This window comes from Salvia miltiorrhiza, chromosome 8 (genome assembly GCF_028751815.1).
Source record: "Salvia miltiorrhiza cultivar Shanhuang (shh) chromosome 8, IMPLAD_Smil_shh, whole genome shotgun sequence".
NCBI classification, from domain to species: domain Eukaryota; kingdom Viridiplantae; phylum Streptophyta; class Magnoliopsida; order Lamiales; family Lamiaceae; genus Salvia; species Salvia miltiorrhiza.
The window spans coordinates 46,303,604-46,320,655 of NC_080394.1; the positions used below are offsets into that span (position 1 = coordinate 46,303,604).

Consider the following 17,052-nt stretch of genomic DNA (forward strand, 5'->3'; position numbering starts at 1 on the left):
ATACAAAAGATGAGTGAAAGCTTTCTTTTTTGCCATTTTTTTCCTGTTAATTTTTAATTAACCCACTCCAGTTGTCGACTTTATATAATCGAACCTTTCTTTGAAACATGAGTTGTAGACAAGGTATCAAACCTATGAATCGATTTTATTTATGATTTTGTTTTGAATCTAGAAACAATACAGAAATAGACTAAGACTCCACTTCGAATTTGACTAAAGAAATAATACAAGTGTTTCCAGATATCTCAATTCATCAAATTCCAAACAAAACAAGTGTCTCCTTTCGATGAATAGCCGAAAGAACCCCTTATTCTATGAAAATATCCAATATTTCAAAAAAAAATTCCAATGATTCCCCATAGTCAAGAATAGACTAATTGAGAGAAAGATATTGTGATGGTCAAAAAAATGAGAGGCAAAACAAGACAGAAACAGGCCAGTTATCATTATTAAGAAAACCCATTTATTGGGTAGTAAAGAACACAAATGAAAGGATAAAAGGTCGATTGAAAAAAAAAGAATTTACAAGATACGGTTTATCTGCATCTGTTTATCCTAAACTTAGTTATAGAAAAAACAGGATTCTTGCGTTTTTTCCCTCCTGCTGAGAAAGCATTCGTTCTTCAGCCCAGTTCCTTTTCTTTCTCAAAATCAAAATACTTCAATTGGTACGCGCAAGAAATAGGCCAATTCCGCGGCTTTTTGTTCAATTTCTCGTGGAGTCAAATTCTCATCAGTACGAGTCAACGGAACAGCCCCCCGGCCTCCGATATCCATATAAAGGATAGGACGAGCAAAAATACCCTCTTTAACTTCTATTCGAACGGATTGAATATCTTTTATAAGGAATCGCAGGAATATGCGACGATTTTTTCTAGGAAATCCCCAACGAAAAATACACACTATTCCTTCCTTTCTATCAAATCGATCATAACCACTACCTACATTCCAGGAGATTGTGCACCACAAATAGGAACTAATAAAGAGACCCGCAATCCCGTAGAAAGACATCACGATCCCCTGTGGAAAAAAAATGATTTGCTGAGACGGAACAAAAGATATAAAATTTATACCAAGAAAACTGGAAGTTCCAACCAACAAGAATCCTAATGAACCTAAAAAAACGATAAGGGCCCAGCAAAAATTACTTAGTTTTCGAGACCCCGTTATAAGTTCTATCCATATATGTTATGATCGCCAACTCATACTTCATCCGATTGCATTTTATTGAAATTGAGAGAATACCCCAAATGATTTTGACTTTACTTTTTTTGTTTCCGAATGAACTTTCATTAACTAGCACTAGTTTGGTGTGAACTAGCACTAGTTTAATGGGAACTTTTAGGGGTAATTCATCAAATTTGTTTAGATCTAAAATAATAACATACCCCTCATATGATCCCAATATACATATTGATATACATATAGATCGACCAACTTTACATTTTAGGCATCCAGCGATCCTGATCTATTTGAAACTGGCTAGAATTGAGTTACCTATAGATTAGATCATTTTCTGCAGGCATAAGAGCTTTTTCCTTTATGTTCGGCAGAAATCATATGTTCTACCCTATTTTCTTTTCCGAAATAAATATCTATGTTATGCTACAAGTATAAGTTTAAAAAAAAAAACGAATGAGATTGGGTCCCCTCAGATCTAAACAATCTTGTTTTTTTGAACATGAAGAAATAAAGAAGCCATTGCAATTGCCGGAAATACTAGGCCTACTAAAGGCACAAAAATAGAGGGAAAGTGGAAAGTTGTCATAAAATGGGGTACCTCGGTTTATTATTTGGACCTGTTCTTATTTTTTTTAATATCATATTTTCTATTTATACTAATTATAATTAATAATTGTAATTATTATGAATTCGTAGTTATTATTAATTAATTCAATTTGAAAATTTTTCATTAGAGATATTAAGTATCTAAGTGAGTATATAGAATAAGTCCAAGGAATGTAGAACTAAATAAATGAACTTATTCATCTATCTACATGAAAGATACATATGATAATTCATTTCTTTCTTCGTTTCTTTGTGTTTTGTTCTTGTCTTCGAATTTAATAAAGAAAGAGTTATCCGCAACTTTTGATTTTGATTCTTTCTACAATTAGATCTTAAGTCGCCAAAGAAAACTCCCTTTTTAGTAACTTTGATTCCGATAAGCTAAGATTCGGATAAGCTAACTACTTGTTTGCTACAAATAAAAAAATGGAACTTAGTGCACTCTACTTGATTGAATTGGAATTCAAAGGAAAGAAGGCGTGGAGCTTAAATAACTCACTCAGAACACTTTTCAAAAGATTACGCAGTACGATTAGGTCGAATAAGCCCTTCTGGAATAAATATTCAGCCGCTTGTGAACCTTCGGGTACTGTTTTATTCAATGTTTGTTCAATTACTCTTTTACCCGCAAATGCAATGTAGGAGTTTGGTTCGGCAATAATAATATCTCCCAACATACCAAAACTGGCTGTTACCCCACCAGTAGTAGGAGATGTAAGGATTGATACATACAATAACTTTTTATTTGATTGATAATCATATAAAGCAGACGATATTTTAGCCATTTGCATTAGGCTCAAACTCCCTTCTTGCATGCGCGCTCCCCCCGAAGCGCACACTATAATAAGAGGTAGAAATTGATTGGTAGCGTACTCAATCAAGCGGGTGATTTTCTCCCCGACTACGGATCCCATACTACCCCCCATAAACTGAAAATCCATAACCCCAATTGCTACAGGAATACCATTTAGTTGACCTATGCCTGTTTGAACAGCCTCAGTTAATCCTATCTTTCTTTGATAAGAATCAATCCGATCTTTATAAGGCTCCTCCTCCGAATGAAATCCAATGGGATCCAGAGAGACCATGTCTTCATCCATAGGGTCCCAAGTACCGGGATCGATCGAAACTTCGATTCTTTCTGAACTACTTATTTTCAAATGGTATCCACACTGTTCACAAATATTCATTTTTGATTGCAAAAATTTCTTATAATTTAATCCATAACAATTTTCGCATTGAACCCACAAATGCCTGTATTTTTGAGTTGCATCAAGATCACTAGACCTTTCTCTTAGAGTTAAATCACTGTTCTTAGCGCGGGTTGGTATACTGGACCCCCCGCCTTCACTATTAGTTTTACGTTTATCAAAAATGCACCTAGAAATGTAACCGTCACTACTATCACTTACAATGGACGTATCAATACAGATTTGAGACTGAAGATAACTGTCAATGCAACTAGTAATGTGATTATTCCAACTAGATTGAGTATCATACATGTAACGATTGTATAAGGAATCTTCATTAGGAGAGCCAGATCCATTATTCATATAACTAGAATTGCGATAACTACAAAAAAAAAATAACTTTCTAGTTCATTCAGAAAAGAATGATCGCTGTCAATCTCAAAAATCTGATTTTCTATATCAAAATAGATAGAATAACTATCTCCATTACTATCCCTAACTAAAAAAGTATCATCAGAATAACAAAACTTCGTAAGAAAATATCTCGAGAAATCTATGAAAATAGAATTGGCTCTCAACAAGCAAATCGGTGTTTTACGACCAATCACAAGTTTCATGTTGGACGCAATATTCATACTGGAAATTATGATCAAAAATTCCTCTATCAACCGGTACCTACTTCAGAAATCCCTACTGAAAACTTTTTCAAATATAAAAGTTCAGGATCTTCTCAGGAATTTGTGAATTAGGCAGGACTCCTTGTTGTACAGAATAACAAGCAGCGAGTCAATTTTCATCCATTTGATCGAGAATGTGAACTATTCTAACTAAAAATATAAAAATGTGGGAGATAAAAAAGATGCAGGGTCGTTTATCTGCTTGGCTAGTCAAGCACGCGATAATTCATAGATCTTTGGGCTTTGATTATCAAGGAATAGAGACTTTACAAATAAAGCCCGAGGATTGGCATTCTATTGCCGTCATTTTATACGTATATGGTTACAATTATCTACGCTCCCAATGTGCCTATGATGTAGCACCTGGTGGACTGTTAGCTAGTGTGTATCATCTTACCAGAATAGAGTATGGTGTGGATCAACCAGAAGAGGTATGCATAAAAGTATTTGCCTCGAGGAGGAATCCTAGAATTCCGTCCGTTTTCTGGGTTTGGAAAAGCGTGGATTTTCAAGAACGAGAATCCTATGATATGTTGGGAATCTCTTATGATAATCATCCGCGCTTGAAACGTATTTTAATGCCTGAAAGTTGGATAGGATGGCCCTTGCGTAAGGATTATATTTCCCCCAATTTTTATGAAATACAAGATGCTCTGGTGATCATTTTGCTTTACCAGCTTCAGTCTTAGATGGTTTTTCTTTACCTTCTTTTCCCCCTTTTTGGCAACATCAAAAAGAAAGGATGACTGATGATGGAAGCTATGATCGGACGATACCCAACTCCGTTTTTCATAAACCCGTGAGAAGATTCGAGAGGAGTTTGAGCAAAGGTGACTCAGAAGAGGAAGACGCCAGTGGGTGAGAGAGATGATGAGGGATGGAGAAGAGGAGCGTGGATGTGGAGATGAAGGTGGGGGATATAGGTAGGTATGCATAGCTCTTGTGAAAAGACAAAGGAGAGCGGCTATACATACGGACCTTAAAGAGGAAGATGAAGGTTTTGGATGGAGAGGGAGAGAGACAAGGTGGGGATGGGTGTGAGAGGCGAAAATCGAATCAGTGACAGTCGTGAGGACTAGCATTGTCGATTTGCCGGCACTAGGTTTATCTTCAGATGATCATGTGCGGTAGAAGATGTCGGCAGACAACGAGTGAGATCTCGTTGTTGTTGCATGCCATGGAGGTTTACAAGGTACGTGAGGTAAGCTTGATAACCAGTTGAAGTAACTTTTGGAGATTGTTACTTCAACTCATATCATCTAGAAGCTTAGAAGCTTCTTGGGTCCTGGCATAAGGATGGAAGACACTCTTACAAGTGAGAGAAGAGAGAAACTTGACTTCGGAGAAGTGTTGCAATCCAGTGGAATGGTCCGGCATAGACCAGGTGTGCGAGCATCATTTTCCCACTCCATGACTTCTTTGTCATTGAACTATCCATGGTCGGAACAAGAGTTTTCTGTAAAAGGAAAGTGTTCTCACATAAAAGTCTGTGGAAAATTGTAAGCTGTGATGAAGAAAAGTATCAAGGCATAAGGTATTTAAAATGCTAGAATTGTGAAAATTTTTCGATTTTGGTGCCTTAAACCAATTTTAAGAGAAAACTTCGCGTCCGCCGTCTCTGTAGAAGACGTATGCCTAAAAAAGGTATAAAATGAATAAAATCATTGCACATTGTCAAATCAGGGAGATTTTCAAGATTTTATTGCAGAGGAAAAAGAGTTGAAATGATTTAGGCAAAAGAAAGTTAGGACAAGTGAAAACATTTTAAATACTACTAAAGGTACTTGTCCAACAAGGATATTTTATTTTCCGGTTTCCAACAATCAGTTAAAGCAATTAAAAGTAATTGATTAGTTAGAGAAAATATTTTCTGAACTTAAAGACTCAGAACTGATTTAACTGAAGGATATTATTTTACTGTAATTTTAAATTACTTACTGGTCGACTTAGCATTGTAGTTAGTCGATACCACGATTTTAGTTGACAGTTCCCCCTCAGAAGAAGACTCATCTTCTTAGGTCGCAACGTCATCAGTTGAGGAGCTTCCGTTGACTTGACATCAGTTATTGAGATTTCAGTTGAAATCTTGATTTCAGCATCATTCTTCCGGGTTGAGTAGTCCGATCCTTCCACATAGATCGTTGAATCTATCTTCCGAAAGCGCTTTGGTCAGCAAGTCGGCTCATTGAATGCTTGTATGAATCTTCACAACTGATACATCCTTCATTTCCACATGATCACGGATGAAGTGATGACGTATTGAGATGTGTTTACATCTGGAGTGATGCACATGATTCTCTGTAATTACAATAGCACTGGAGCTGTCGCAATAGATGGGGACTGCCCTTTCTTTGATCCCGTAGTCCTTCAGTTGTTGGACTAGCCACAGAATTTGTGAACAGCAACTTCCCGCAGCAACATATTCAGCTTCAGTTGTAGAGGTGGCGACTGAAGTCTGCTTCTTTAAAAACCAAGAGATAAGCTTGTTGCTTAAGAATTGACATGTGCCGGAAGATGATTTCCTATCAATTTTGCATCCTGCAAAATCTGAGTCTGAGTATCCCGAAAGCTTGAAGTTGTCGTCAGCTGGATACCAAAGACCTATATTGGGTGTGCCTTTGAGATTTCTTAGAATGTTCTCTGCAGCATGCATACGAGCTTCTTTAGGATCTGACTGATATCTCGCACAAACTCCGACTGTAAATGCTATGTTTAGTCTGCTAGTAGTCAAATAAAGTAGTGAACTGTACTTTGTTGATGATACAGATTGATGAAGCATGGCATCAACACCTAAACTAGAAAGTAATAAATGAGACAAGATTTACGTGGTTCGGTCATGAAGACCTACGTCCACGGGAGGTTTTTTGTTGGTTTCACTATCTCAAGAGTATTTTACATATTACAGGTGGAGTGGTAGAATGAATTGATCCCCCTGTGCTAATGCTAAACCCTCTATTTATAGATAACTAAATAGGCTTAACCCTAAAGCCCACGAAACAGAGAAATGAAGCCCAACTCGGTGGTAAAGTTAGCTCTGAGTGATTCCTCTGCCCAAGCCCATTCCTCTGCTATGAGTGATTCCTCTGCCAAAGCCCATTCCTCTGCTATGAGTGATTCCTCTACCCAAGCCCATTCCTCTGCTCTGAGTGATTCCTCTGCCAAAGCCCATTCCTCTGCCAAAGCCCATTCCTCTGCTATGAGTGATTCCTCTACCCAAGGCCATTCCTCTGCTCTGAGTGATTCGTCTGCCAAAGCCCATTCCTCTGCTATGAGTGATTCCTCTGCCAAAGTCCATTCCTCTGCTATGAGTGATTCCTCTACCCAAGCCCATTCCTCTGCCAAAGCCCATTCCTCTGCTCTGCATATATTACTCCTCATCAGCTACTCCCCCCTGGTCAACAATAAATGAGTGTTTCTGACGAATTTTTTGTTGCTCTGACTCTTCCTTCATATGCATTTCCCTGACTCTTCCCTCGTGCTGGCTGGAATACTCTGCGTGGAGCATAGCTGGTCATAGGGACCCAGCTAACTTTTACGGCTTACGATTAAACAGTAACCCTCTGCGCGGAACATGGATGATCCGGGGGATGCATCTAACTTTCACGGCTTACGATTGAACAGTAGCCCTTTGCGCGGAGCATGGATGATCCGGGGGATGCATCCACCTTTCACGGCTTACAATTGAACAGTAGCCCTCTGCACGGAGCATGGATGATCCGGGGAATGCATCCACCTTTTGCGGCTTACAATTAAATAGTAACCCTCTGCGCGGAGCATGGATGATCCGGGGGATGCATCCAACTTTCGCGGCTTACGATTAAATAGTAACCATCTGCGCGGAGCATGGATGATCTGGGGAATGCATCCAACTTTCGCGGCTTACGATTGAACAGTAACCCTCTGTGCGGAGCATGGATGATCCGGAGGATGCATCCAACTTTCACGGCTTACGATTGAACAGTAGCCCTCTGCGTGGAGCATGGATGATCCGGGGGATGCATCCACCTTTCGCGGCTTACGATTAAATAGTAACCCTCTGCGCGGAGCATGGATGATCCGGGGGATGCATCCAACTTTCGTGGCTTACGATTGAACAGTAACCCTCTGCGCGGAGCATGGATGATCCGGGGGATGCATCCAACTTTCGCGGCTTACGATTGAACAGTAACCCTCTGCGCGGAGCATGGATGATCTAGGGGATGCATCCAACTTTCGCGGCTTACGATTAAGAGAACACTCTGCGCGGATCAGGGATGATCCGGGGGATGCATCCGACTTTTGCGGCTTACGATTAAAATGAACCCTCTGCTTTTCCCTTTACGTGGATGTTGACCCTGGATGTTTGTCTTCCCCTTGACTTGCTAAGCAGCAATTTGGATTGAAATTATGACTTATGGGTATATACCCTACTCCCCCCTCTGGTGACATGTGCAATGCTCTGAATCGCCACTTGATGAAGCATGTTGACCCTGGATGTTTGTCTTTCCCTTAACTTGCTAAGCAGCAATTTGGATTGAAATTATGAATTATGGGTATATACCCTAGGGTATATACCCTACTCCCCCCTCTGGTGACATGTGCAATGCTCTTAATCGCCACTGGTCAATGGGCTACCTTTTTCATGTTATGATGTTTATCATATTTGTTCAGGTCTTTCCCAAAATCTGTTTATTTCGTGCTATAAAAATTCTAAAACAAAAGTATTAGTAACATATGAGAGCCCCTAAAACCAGGGCTATAAATTCCTCTGCTCTGCATATATTACTCCTCATCACAGATTTTCCTTCAGATCTTGGATCCGCCTTCCAGTTGGTGTTCATTGGAATCTTCATTGACTTCATGTGTTGAATTCCAAACTTGTTGATCAGTTCCTTGGCATACTTTGACTGATTTATCATGATTCCTTCTTTAGTTTGCTTCATTTGTAATCCCAGAAAAAAATTCATTTCTCCCATCATTGACATCTGGAATTTGTTTATCATAATGCCAGCAAACTTTTTGCACATCCGTTAGGATTTGGATTCGAAGATGATGTCATCAACGTAAATTTGAAAAGGTAGGAGTTCCTCTCCTTCTTTTAGTGTGAAAAGAGTTTTGTCCACTAACCCCTTCTTGAATCCTTGTTCAATCAGATACTCAGAGATAGTATCATACCATGCTCTTGGTGCTTGCTTCAAACCATATAGCCCTTTCTTCAGCTTGTACACCTTATCTGGTCCAGCAACTTCAAATCCTGGAGGTTGTTCCACATAAACTTCATCAGTGAGTACTCCGTTGAGAAATGCACACTTCACATCCATTTGGTGTACTTTGAATCTGTTATGAGCGGCGTAGGCTAAGAAAGGTCTGACTGCTTCTAGTCTTGCAACAGTGACAAAGGTTTCATCATAGTCAATTTCTTCTTCTTGACTGTATCCTTTGGCCACTAGCCTAGCTTTGTTTCTCACCACATTTCCTCATTCGTCCTTTTTATTCTTGAAAATCCATTTCAATCTAATCATCTTTGCATCATCTGGGCGATCCATAAGTTCCCAAACTGAATTCCTGTTGAATTCATTTAGTTCTTCTTGCATAGCGATAACCCATTGAGTGGACGTCAATGCTTCTTTAACATCTTTTGGCTCAGAGTCTGCTAAGAAACAACTGAAATTTTCATCTTCATTGATGCAGTTCTAGTTGATGTCCTAAACAAGGTTGTACATTGATCTTCGAGTCTTCACACCGGCTGATGGTTCTCCAATGATGTTCTCCTTTAAGTGTAGCTCAAACCATCTTCTATACTTCTTGAATTCTTCTGGTGAGGGTGGAGGTTCTTCAGTCACGATAGATCACAGTCCTTCATTTTCTTCTCGAGCGGGAGAGTGTTGAACAAGTGGTGTAGTAAGTTCTGCAAGTTCTTTAGTTACAGCCTTTCCTGTTACTTCAGTCGTTGGAGTTTCCCCTTGACTGATGCCTTCAGTAGCAACTTCAGTTGGACCTTCAGTCATTTGACTGATCTTCTGATACTGGAGTTTTTCAGTATCTTCATCTCTTCCTGGTCCCCACACCAACACTTCTGTAGGTTTGGTGCCTTTCATTTTAATATTGGTAACCCTAAAGTTTTCAGCATTTTCTTCAGTTTCTTGTTTCCTGAAATCATCAATAGACTCATAAAAAATTACATGAGGTGTTTCTTCCACACATAGAGTTTCAGAGTTAAACACTCGATAGGCTTTGCTGGATATTTCAGTTCCAGAATATCCAAGGAAAATTCCTGGATCAGCCTTGCTATCAAATGTGTTTAGCTTTCTCTTATCATTGTTATGAATGAAACACTTAGAACCGAAAGCGTGAAAGTATGAAATTGTTGGCTTCCTGTTCTTCCATAGCTCGTATGGAGTTTTCCCACGTCTTTGAGTAAGGAAATAACGATTTTGAGTATTGCAAGCATTGTTGACGGCTTCAGCCCAAAACTTTAGTGGTAGTTTTGATTCGGCTAGCATCGTCCTTGCTGCTTCCTTCAATGATCTATTTCTTCTTTCCACAACTCCATTTTGCTGTGGAGTTCTTGCCGCAGAGGTTTGATGACTGATCCCTCGTTCCTCGCAGTAGTTCTGAATAACTGAATTGAGGAATTCAGTCCCTCTATCTGATCTGATGCTGATGATATTGATCTCCTTTTCAACACTAAGTCTCTTCATCAGTTTTGGTAGTTCATTCAGCGTCTCACTTTTCCTGTATAGTAAAACAACCCAAGTGTATCGAGAATAATCATCTACAACTACTAAGGTGTATTTTCTACCGTTATAACTTATGGGAGACACTGGACCAAAAAGATCCATGTGAAGCAGTTTAAGAATTCTTTCAAAGAAGTGTTCTATTTTTGACTTGAACGAAGTCCTTATTTGCTTTCCTCTTTGACATGCTTCACATTCTTTCTGCTTCTGAAACACAATAGAAGGCAAACCTTCTACCAGTTGATGTTTAGTAAGTTTGTTGATCGTTTTAAAGTTGAGGTGGTTGAGCCTTCTGTGCCATATCCAGTTGAGCTCTGAGTTGCTCTTGCTGATGAGGCACGTTTCAGGTGGGCTATCTTCCCATGATACAACGTAGAGATTTCCTTGCCTGATTCCTCTCAGCACCACCTTCTTCTGGTTGTTTCTTATAGTGAATTTATCCTTCTTGATCTTCACTGCGTATCCGCTGTGACAAAATTGACTCACAGACAACAAGTTATGTTTAAGACCAGAAACATAGCTAACATTACTGATATTGGCGTTACCCATGTTGAGTACACCATAGCTTTTTGTTTCGCCTAGTGAGTTATCTTTGAATGTAATTTTTGATCCAGCTTTCTCAACGTATTGCGTGAGATATTCTTTATAGCCCGTCATGTGCTTCGAGCAACCGCTGTCTAAGTACCATGTTTTGATTGAAGCTTTAACTTATTTATTCTTCTTAGGTTTCCTGATTTTATCCTGCAAGGAAGAGTTATTTTAGGTACCCAATCAATGTTTGAGTCCTTCAACATCAGTCATTGTTCCTTTTGGAACCCAAATCTGCTTCAGAACAGGTTGTCGTGCTGGTCGTCTGACTGAAGCTGTTGATACTTCAGTTGGCACATGCACCTTTGTTGGTTGAGCTTTTTCTTTGGAGGCTCTTTCTTGTAGTAGTTTTGTCTGTTGTGAACTGGAGGTCTCCTTTGCTTCATTGTGTATCTTCCTTCAGATACAGAAGTCATCCTTGACTGATGGTGTCTTGACTGATACTGAGGAGCATAGAACTGATGTTGTCCAGTTACATGATGTTGTGAGTGAAATTGAGCTTGCCTGGACTTGTCATTGTCTTGTCTCCATGACTCCGTTTCTTTACTCCATGGGCTTGCTGTTGCTTTAGTCTGGATGTTCCTTCGCCATACTTCGACTAGAATCTGCTCTCCAGTCTTTTCAGGAGGGCAAACTGATTTGGTGCCTCCTTTGCTCGTTTGTAGTTCCGTGGAGGAGGAACATTCTGATTCACCATCATATTTCTCTTTATGATTTCTTCTTTGTCATAATCCTTTGGTTCTTCTTTCTCTAGAATTGTCATCAGATGCTTCAGCTGCATCCTGGATTATCACCTTGCCTCCTATACTTTCCACAAGTGATCTTGATGGAAAGTTATCCATTAGAGGAAAGTTCTTTATATAGTCATTGACTGTTTGCTCCAATTTGTAATTGAGCCTCTTAATTACATAAGAGGCCTTCTCACATTCTTCTGTTGATTTCTTGAGTTGGACTTTCAGTTGGTGATTCTCCAGGATCAGTTCATCGGGACAGTTTTCATCTGGATAGTAGATGACTATTTCTTTTCTTGAACTGGTCTCAATTGATCTCTTCTTTCATTTTATGATTCTATTGCATGATGTTCTCGAACATCGCTCTTAACTGTCGATGATCAGTCATGAGCTGATTATACTCATTAATTTTATTTGCTGAGCTGTCTCCAGAATCTGAGATATCTCTTGTACACATCAAGGACTTATCAGTGTGAAAAGTTCTGTTGTCATAGCTGTTGCCTAAGTTGTCAGCCATGCTTTCAGCATCCTTAGCTATAAGGGCTTGGCTCTCGTCATCTGAGCTGGTGGAGTTGAAGGTGGATGATCCAGATGCATATTCAGAAGATCCAGCATCCTCAGCTACCATTGTCTTCTACTTTGCATGCCAGCGATCCCTCTTAGCTCTTTGCTCTTTGCGCTCTTCTTGCGTTAATTCAGGGCATTCTGATTTGTAGTGCCCTTTCTTTCTGCATCCAAAGCATTCCACATCCGTGAGATCTGTTGAGAAGGATTTCTTTTCTCCGCTTCTGTCTGTGGAGTATCTGGGTTTGTGTTTTCTTTCTCTTCCCTTGAAGTGTTTCTTGTGAAACTTTCTGTACTTGCGGAATTTGGATTCCATCTTGTTGAATCGTTCAGTCAACAAAGCATATTGACTGAAGAAATCCTCTGGCTTCAGTTCAGTCGTTTCCTTCGACTGTTTCTTACTTTCTTTTGCTGAAGCCTTCAGAGCTACTCCTTTTGATGTCGATGGAGCTTCTTCGTCTGATCCTCTGGCCTTCGCGGTTTCTCGATTTCTCTGAATATCGAATTCATTTGCCATAAAATCCGAGAAGAGCTTGTTGGTCGGAAGCACATTGAATTCAGATTTATTTTGATGGGCGACTGTGTAGATATGCCATTCGCTTCGCGGAAGTGCTCGTAGAATCTTTAGGTTGATTTCTCATTGTGTGTACTTATCCTTTGAGATGGACTGAACCTCATTCAGTATTTGGTATAATCTATGCTCCATCTCTTCGACTGATTCGTTCTTGAGCATGAGGAAGGAGTCGAACTTTTGACAAGCTACTGATAGCTTATTCTTCTTTATCTCTTCTGATCCGATGCACATTGCTTCAAGAATGTCCCACATCTCCTTTGCAGTCCTGCTCTTGATGATCTTGGTGACATATTTGTCCGGGACTGTTCCGGAGATGATGCTCTTAGCAAGATTATCCAATTCATCTTGCTTTCTTTCTTCAGTGGTGAAATCGGTCTTGTCTTTGATCATTTGTTCGTCGTAAGGATCTCTGATGGGATCAAGAGGAGTGCTCTTGACTGTCTTTGTAATGATGTTGGCCCTCTGGTGATGACTTCCCACATTCGGCAGTGTTGGACAACGAGATAGCTCTCCAGCCGAAATCTCCAAATATCATATTTTTCAATACTAAACATCGGGAGTGATGAAGCTCTACTGTGGTTAGTTTTCATAGTTCAAGAAAAGAAAGATATACAGAAAAAGAAAGCAAGAAACACTATTAAAAGGAAAAAGATTTTAAGACCACCTTTTTGAAAAAAGATCCAGTCCAGTAGAACCGGGTCAAACTAAATCGTTCTTGCGAACAACCTGCTCTGATACCAATTGTTGGGTTCAGGAAGGTCTAGAATGGTGTATGGGGTGGGGGAATACACCTAAAGGTAGTTTTTCAAAATCAAATACAATACAACCTTTATCAGTTAACTGATACTGAAAAGTATGACAGATGAACTAGTTAACGAAAGGTTAAAGACTAATACTGAAAAATACTTCATTAAAGATATCAGTTAAAGTCAAGACTTCAACTGATACTCTCATAGAGGTTCAGTCGTGGATTGAACAGAGAAGTATTATGAATCTTACTGACTACCCGAAGAATTATCAGTTAAACTAGTATCACACGCAGTGAAAAACTTTATCTTTGAAAAAGCCTTTTAAAGACATGTTGTCAGGTTAGTGTTTCACTTTGCGATTAGTCAATTTCAGTTAAGAATGTTTGTGCACAGATAAGAAAGTAAAATTGAAAGTGATAAACGACAAAAGAGATTTTTACGTGGTTCGAAATCCAATTCCTACATCCACAGTCAGTAAATCACACTGACAAACACTCTGGACATATGCTTACGGGTGCACAGCAAACCTTGAACTGAAACCACACGTTTCAGTACCAACACATTGGGTTGGATTTCTCAAACACACTTAGCACGCACTGGGCACTAAGATCTCTTGGAGTCAGAACACTAGTCTGAACTCCATACAACTTCAAACACTCTTTTCGCCCAGTTGAAAGGAGGTTCGAAAACTACCAACTAGATTACAGAGAACAGACTCTCTGTAATCAGTAACTTAGGCTTTGGATAAATAATATTTGCCTAAGGTTCTAAGACAATATATGTAATCAGCAATAGATTGATTTTGACTTTGTGATTCTCTTCTTCGGTTCAAACTTTGGAAGGCTTTGATTTGCTGAGTTGCAATTTCGGTAGCGTTTCAGCTTATGTATTTGAATCGATGAAGATTGAAGTGATCCTCGATCTCTATTTATAGGAGAGGTCTTGAATAAATCCGTTGGCGGAGATGGTCTTCAAGAATTCATCCGTTGGAGAGTAATTCGAATTTTGTTGAGGCTTCAATGTTCAAGGTTCCTTATTTGGTGAGAAACGGCTATTCAGGTACAGGAGGGAAGCCTCATCTGAAAAGGTAATCACCAAAAAGGAATACTCTGCAGAGAAAGGACGATCCTCTGTATCTCTGCATTTAATGCGGCAGTACTTTGATTGCGTGGCTTCCTTTTAACGTTGGAGTTTCAGTGCGAGGAAGAATTTCAACTGATACTTGACTTTAGTATCAGTCCGCTGATTCCATGTAGCTGGCATTAGATGAATCAGTCATAGCTGATTCTCCAGTTGAGAAACTCGTTCTAGTTAAATATTAGTATTTGACTTCTGCCTTAAATTGCGAACATCAGTCGAGTTATTCAGTCTTCAGTCCTTCGTTCTTCATTCTTCATTCTTCATTCCTCCGGTCTTCAGTCTCCAGTCTTCAAAACACTAAACAACTAGAAGAAGAACTCCAATACTTGAGTTCAAAAAGTTCTAGTCTATTACAAAGAAAACTTAAGGTTTTTGGTATCATCAAAACTAGGGCTATGATATTTCATTAAGTTCCCAACAATTATTATTATTATTATTATTATTATTATTATTATTGATGAAACTGAAACAAATAAAGTTTTTAGATATGAAAAATATATTTTTCTTCCCTATAAAAATAAAATGTACGGATATATTTTATAAAAAATAAAAATAAAATTTTAATTATTTTAATAGACATAAAATAAGATTTTGTTTTAAAGTAATCAAGTTATAGAATTTGTGCCTTATTATTCAAACATGTAAATCAATGACCGATCCTGTTTATAATTTATATACACGTGCATGTCTCAATTCAAACTCAATTTAAAAGTAATTTTATTGAAAATTAAGAAGATAATATATATATATATATAAATAAATAAATAAATTCATACAACATAATATAATGCAACATATACATATAATATAGAGTGGATTTTTTAAATGGCCACTTTCATATTGTAAAGATAAAAAATGTCCACTAAAATAAAAAACTTAAAAAATGTCAACTGTTACCAAAATACCCTTCACATTAAAAATTTAAAAAATGTCCACTTTACATCACCCCTTTAAAAAATCCCGCAATTCACAACCAGTGTGAATTGTGAATTCACAATTAAAATTTAATTCACAACCAGATTTTTTTGGTTGTGAATTCACAACCTAAATTTAATTCATAATAAGAATTTTTTTGTTGTGAATTCAAAACCAGTCGAATTCACAACGAAAATTTAATTCACAACCGTAAACCCTAAACCCTAAACTCACTCTAAACCATAAACCCTGAACCTTAAACAGTCGAACTCACAACAAGAATTTTTTGATTGTGAATTCACAAGCCTAAGCCCACTCTAAATCCTAAACCGTAAATCCACTCTAAACCCTAAACCTTAAAACCTAAACCTTAAACCGTAAATCCACTCTAAACCCTAAATCCTAAATCCACTCTAAACCCTAAACCCTAAACTCACTCTGAACCATAAACCCTAAACCTTGAACCTTTAACAGTCGAACTCACAGCAAGATTTTTTTGATTGTGAATTCACAAGCCTAAGCCCACTCTAAATCCTAAACCCTAAATTCACTCTAAACCCTAAACCCTAAACCCACTCTAAACCCTAAAACCTAACCTAAACCCTAAACCCTACACAGTCGAATTCACAACAAGAATTTTTTGGTTGTGAATTTACTACCAAAATTTAATTCATAGCCAGAATTTTTTTGTTGTGAATTCACAACCAGTCGAATTCACAACCAGAATTTATTTTGGTTGTGAATTTGAGTTTTTAAAGTTTGAATTCACAACTAAAACTAGAATTTATTTTGATTGTGAATTCGAGTTTTAGTGAATTCACAACCAGAATTTATTTTGGTTGTGAATTCAAGTAGTTGTGAATTTGAGTTTTTAAAGTTTGAATTCACAACTAAAACTAGAATTTATTTTGGTTGTGAATTCGAATTTTAGTTGTAAATATATAAATTTGGTTATGAATTCAAGAATATTAAGTTGTGAATTTATTGAGCTGGTTGTGAATTCGAGAATATTAAATTGTGAATTCATAGATCTGATTGTGAATTCGAGAATATTCAATTGTGAATTCATAGATCTAATTGTGAATTCATAAATCTAATTGTGAATTTAAGAACATTAAAAATAAATATACAAAATCACTATCATATTATCGTTTTGCAAATTCCTAAAAAATATAGCTCAACAGAAAATTAATTGTATCTAAATCAACTATACATCAGTGAAAAAAATTTCCTCTATTTTTTCACATCTATTTCTCATTCATCAAAGCTAAAACAAAAATCTCAACAGAAATTGTGAAGGAAAAATAGATCGAAATTCTTCAATCTCGACAATATCACCACAACTTTGATCACATTAGATCAAAATTCTTCAATCCTCTTCGGACACTGGAAAATTCTTCAGTGAAGAAGAAACGATCTC

General features: G+C 38.0%; 2 protein-coding genes across 2 annotated transcripts; one reads left to right on the top strand and one right to left on the bottom strand.

The window, feature by feature from the left end:
- Nucleotides 1–1,253: 1,253 nt before the first annotated feature.
- Nucleotides 1,254–3,613, bottom strand: LOC130998551 (acetyl-coenzyme A carboxylase carboxyl transferase subunit beta, chloroplastic-like). Its single transcript, XM_057923967.1, is given in 2 exon segments — nt 1,254–3,371; nt 3,374–3,613. Coding segments are annotated over 2 exon segments (1,380 nt in total). The 3' UTR covers nt 1,254–2,231.
- Nucleotides 3,504–4,344, top strand: LOC130998552 (NAD(P)H-quinone oxidoreductase subunit J, chloroplastic). The gene has a single exon (XM_057923968.1). It carries the CDS (start codon nt 3,820–3,822, stop codon nt 4,342–4,344), a length of 525 nt encoding a protein of 174 aa, XP_057779951.1. The 5' UTR covers nt 3,504–3,819.
- Nucleotides 4,345–17,052: the final 12,708 nt, after the last annotated feature.

Coding starts and splice junctions, on each gene's coding strand:
- LOC130998552 (XM_057923968.1), top strand. CDS start 3,820: ATGTGGGAGATAAAAAAGATGCAGGGTCGTTTATCTGCTTGGCTAGTC.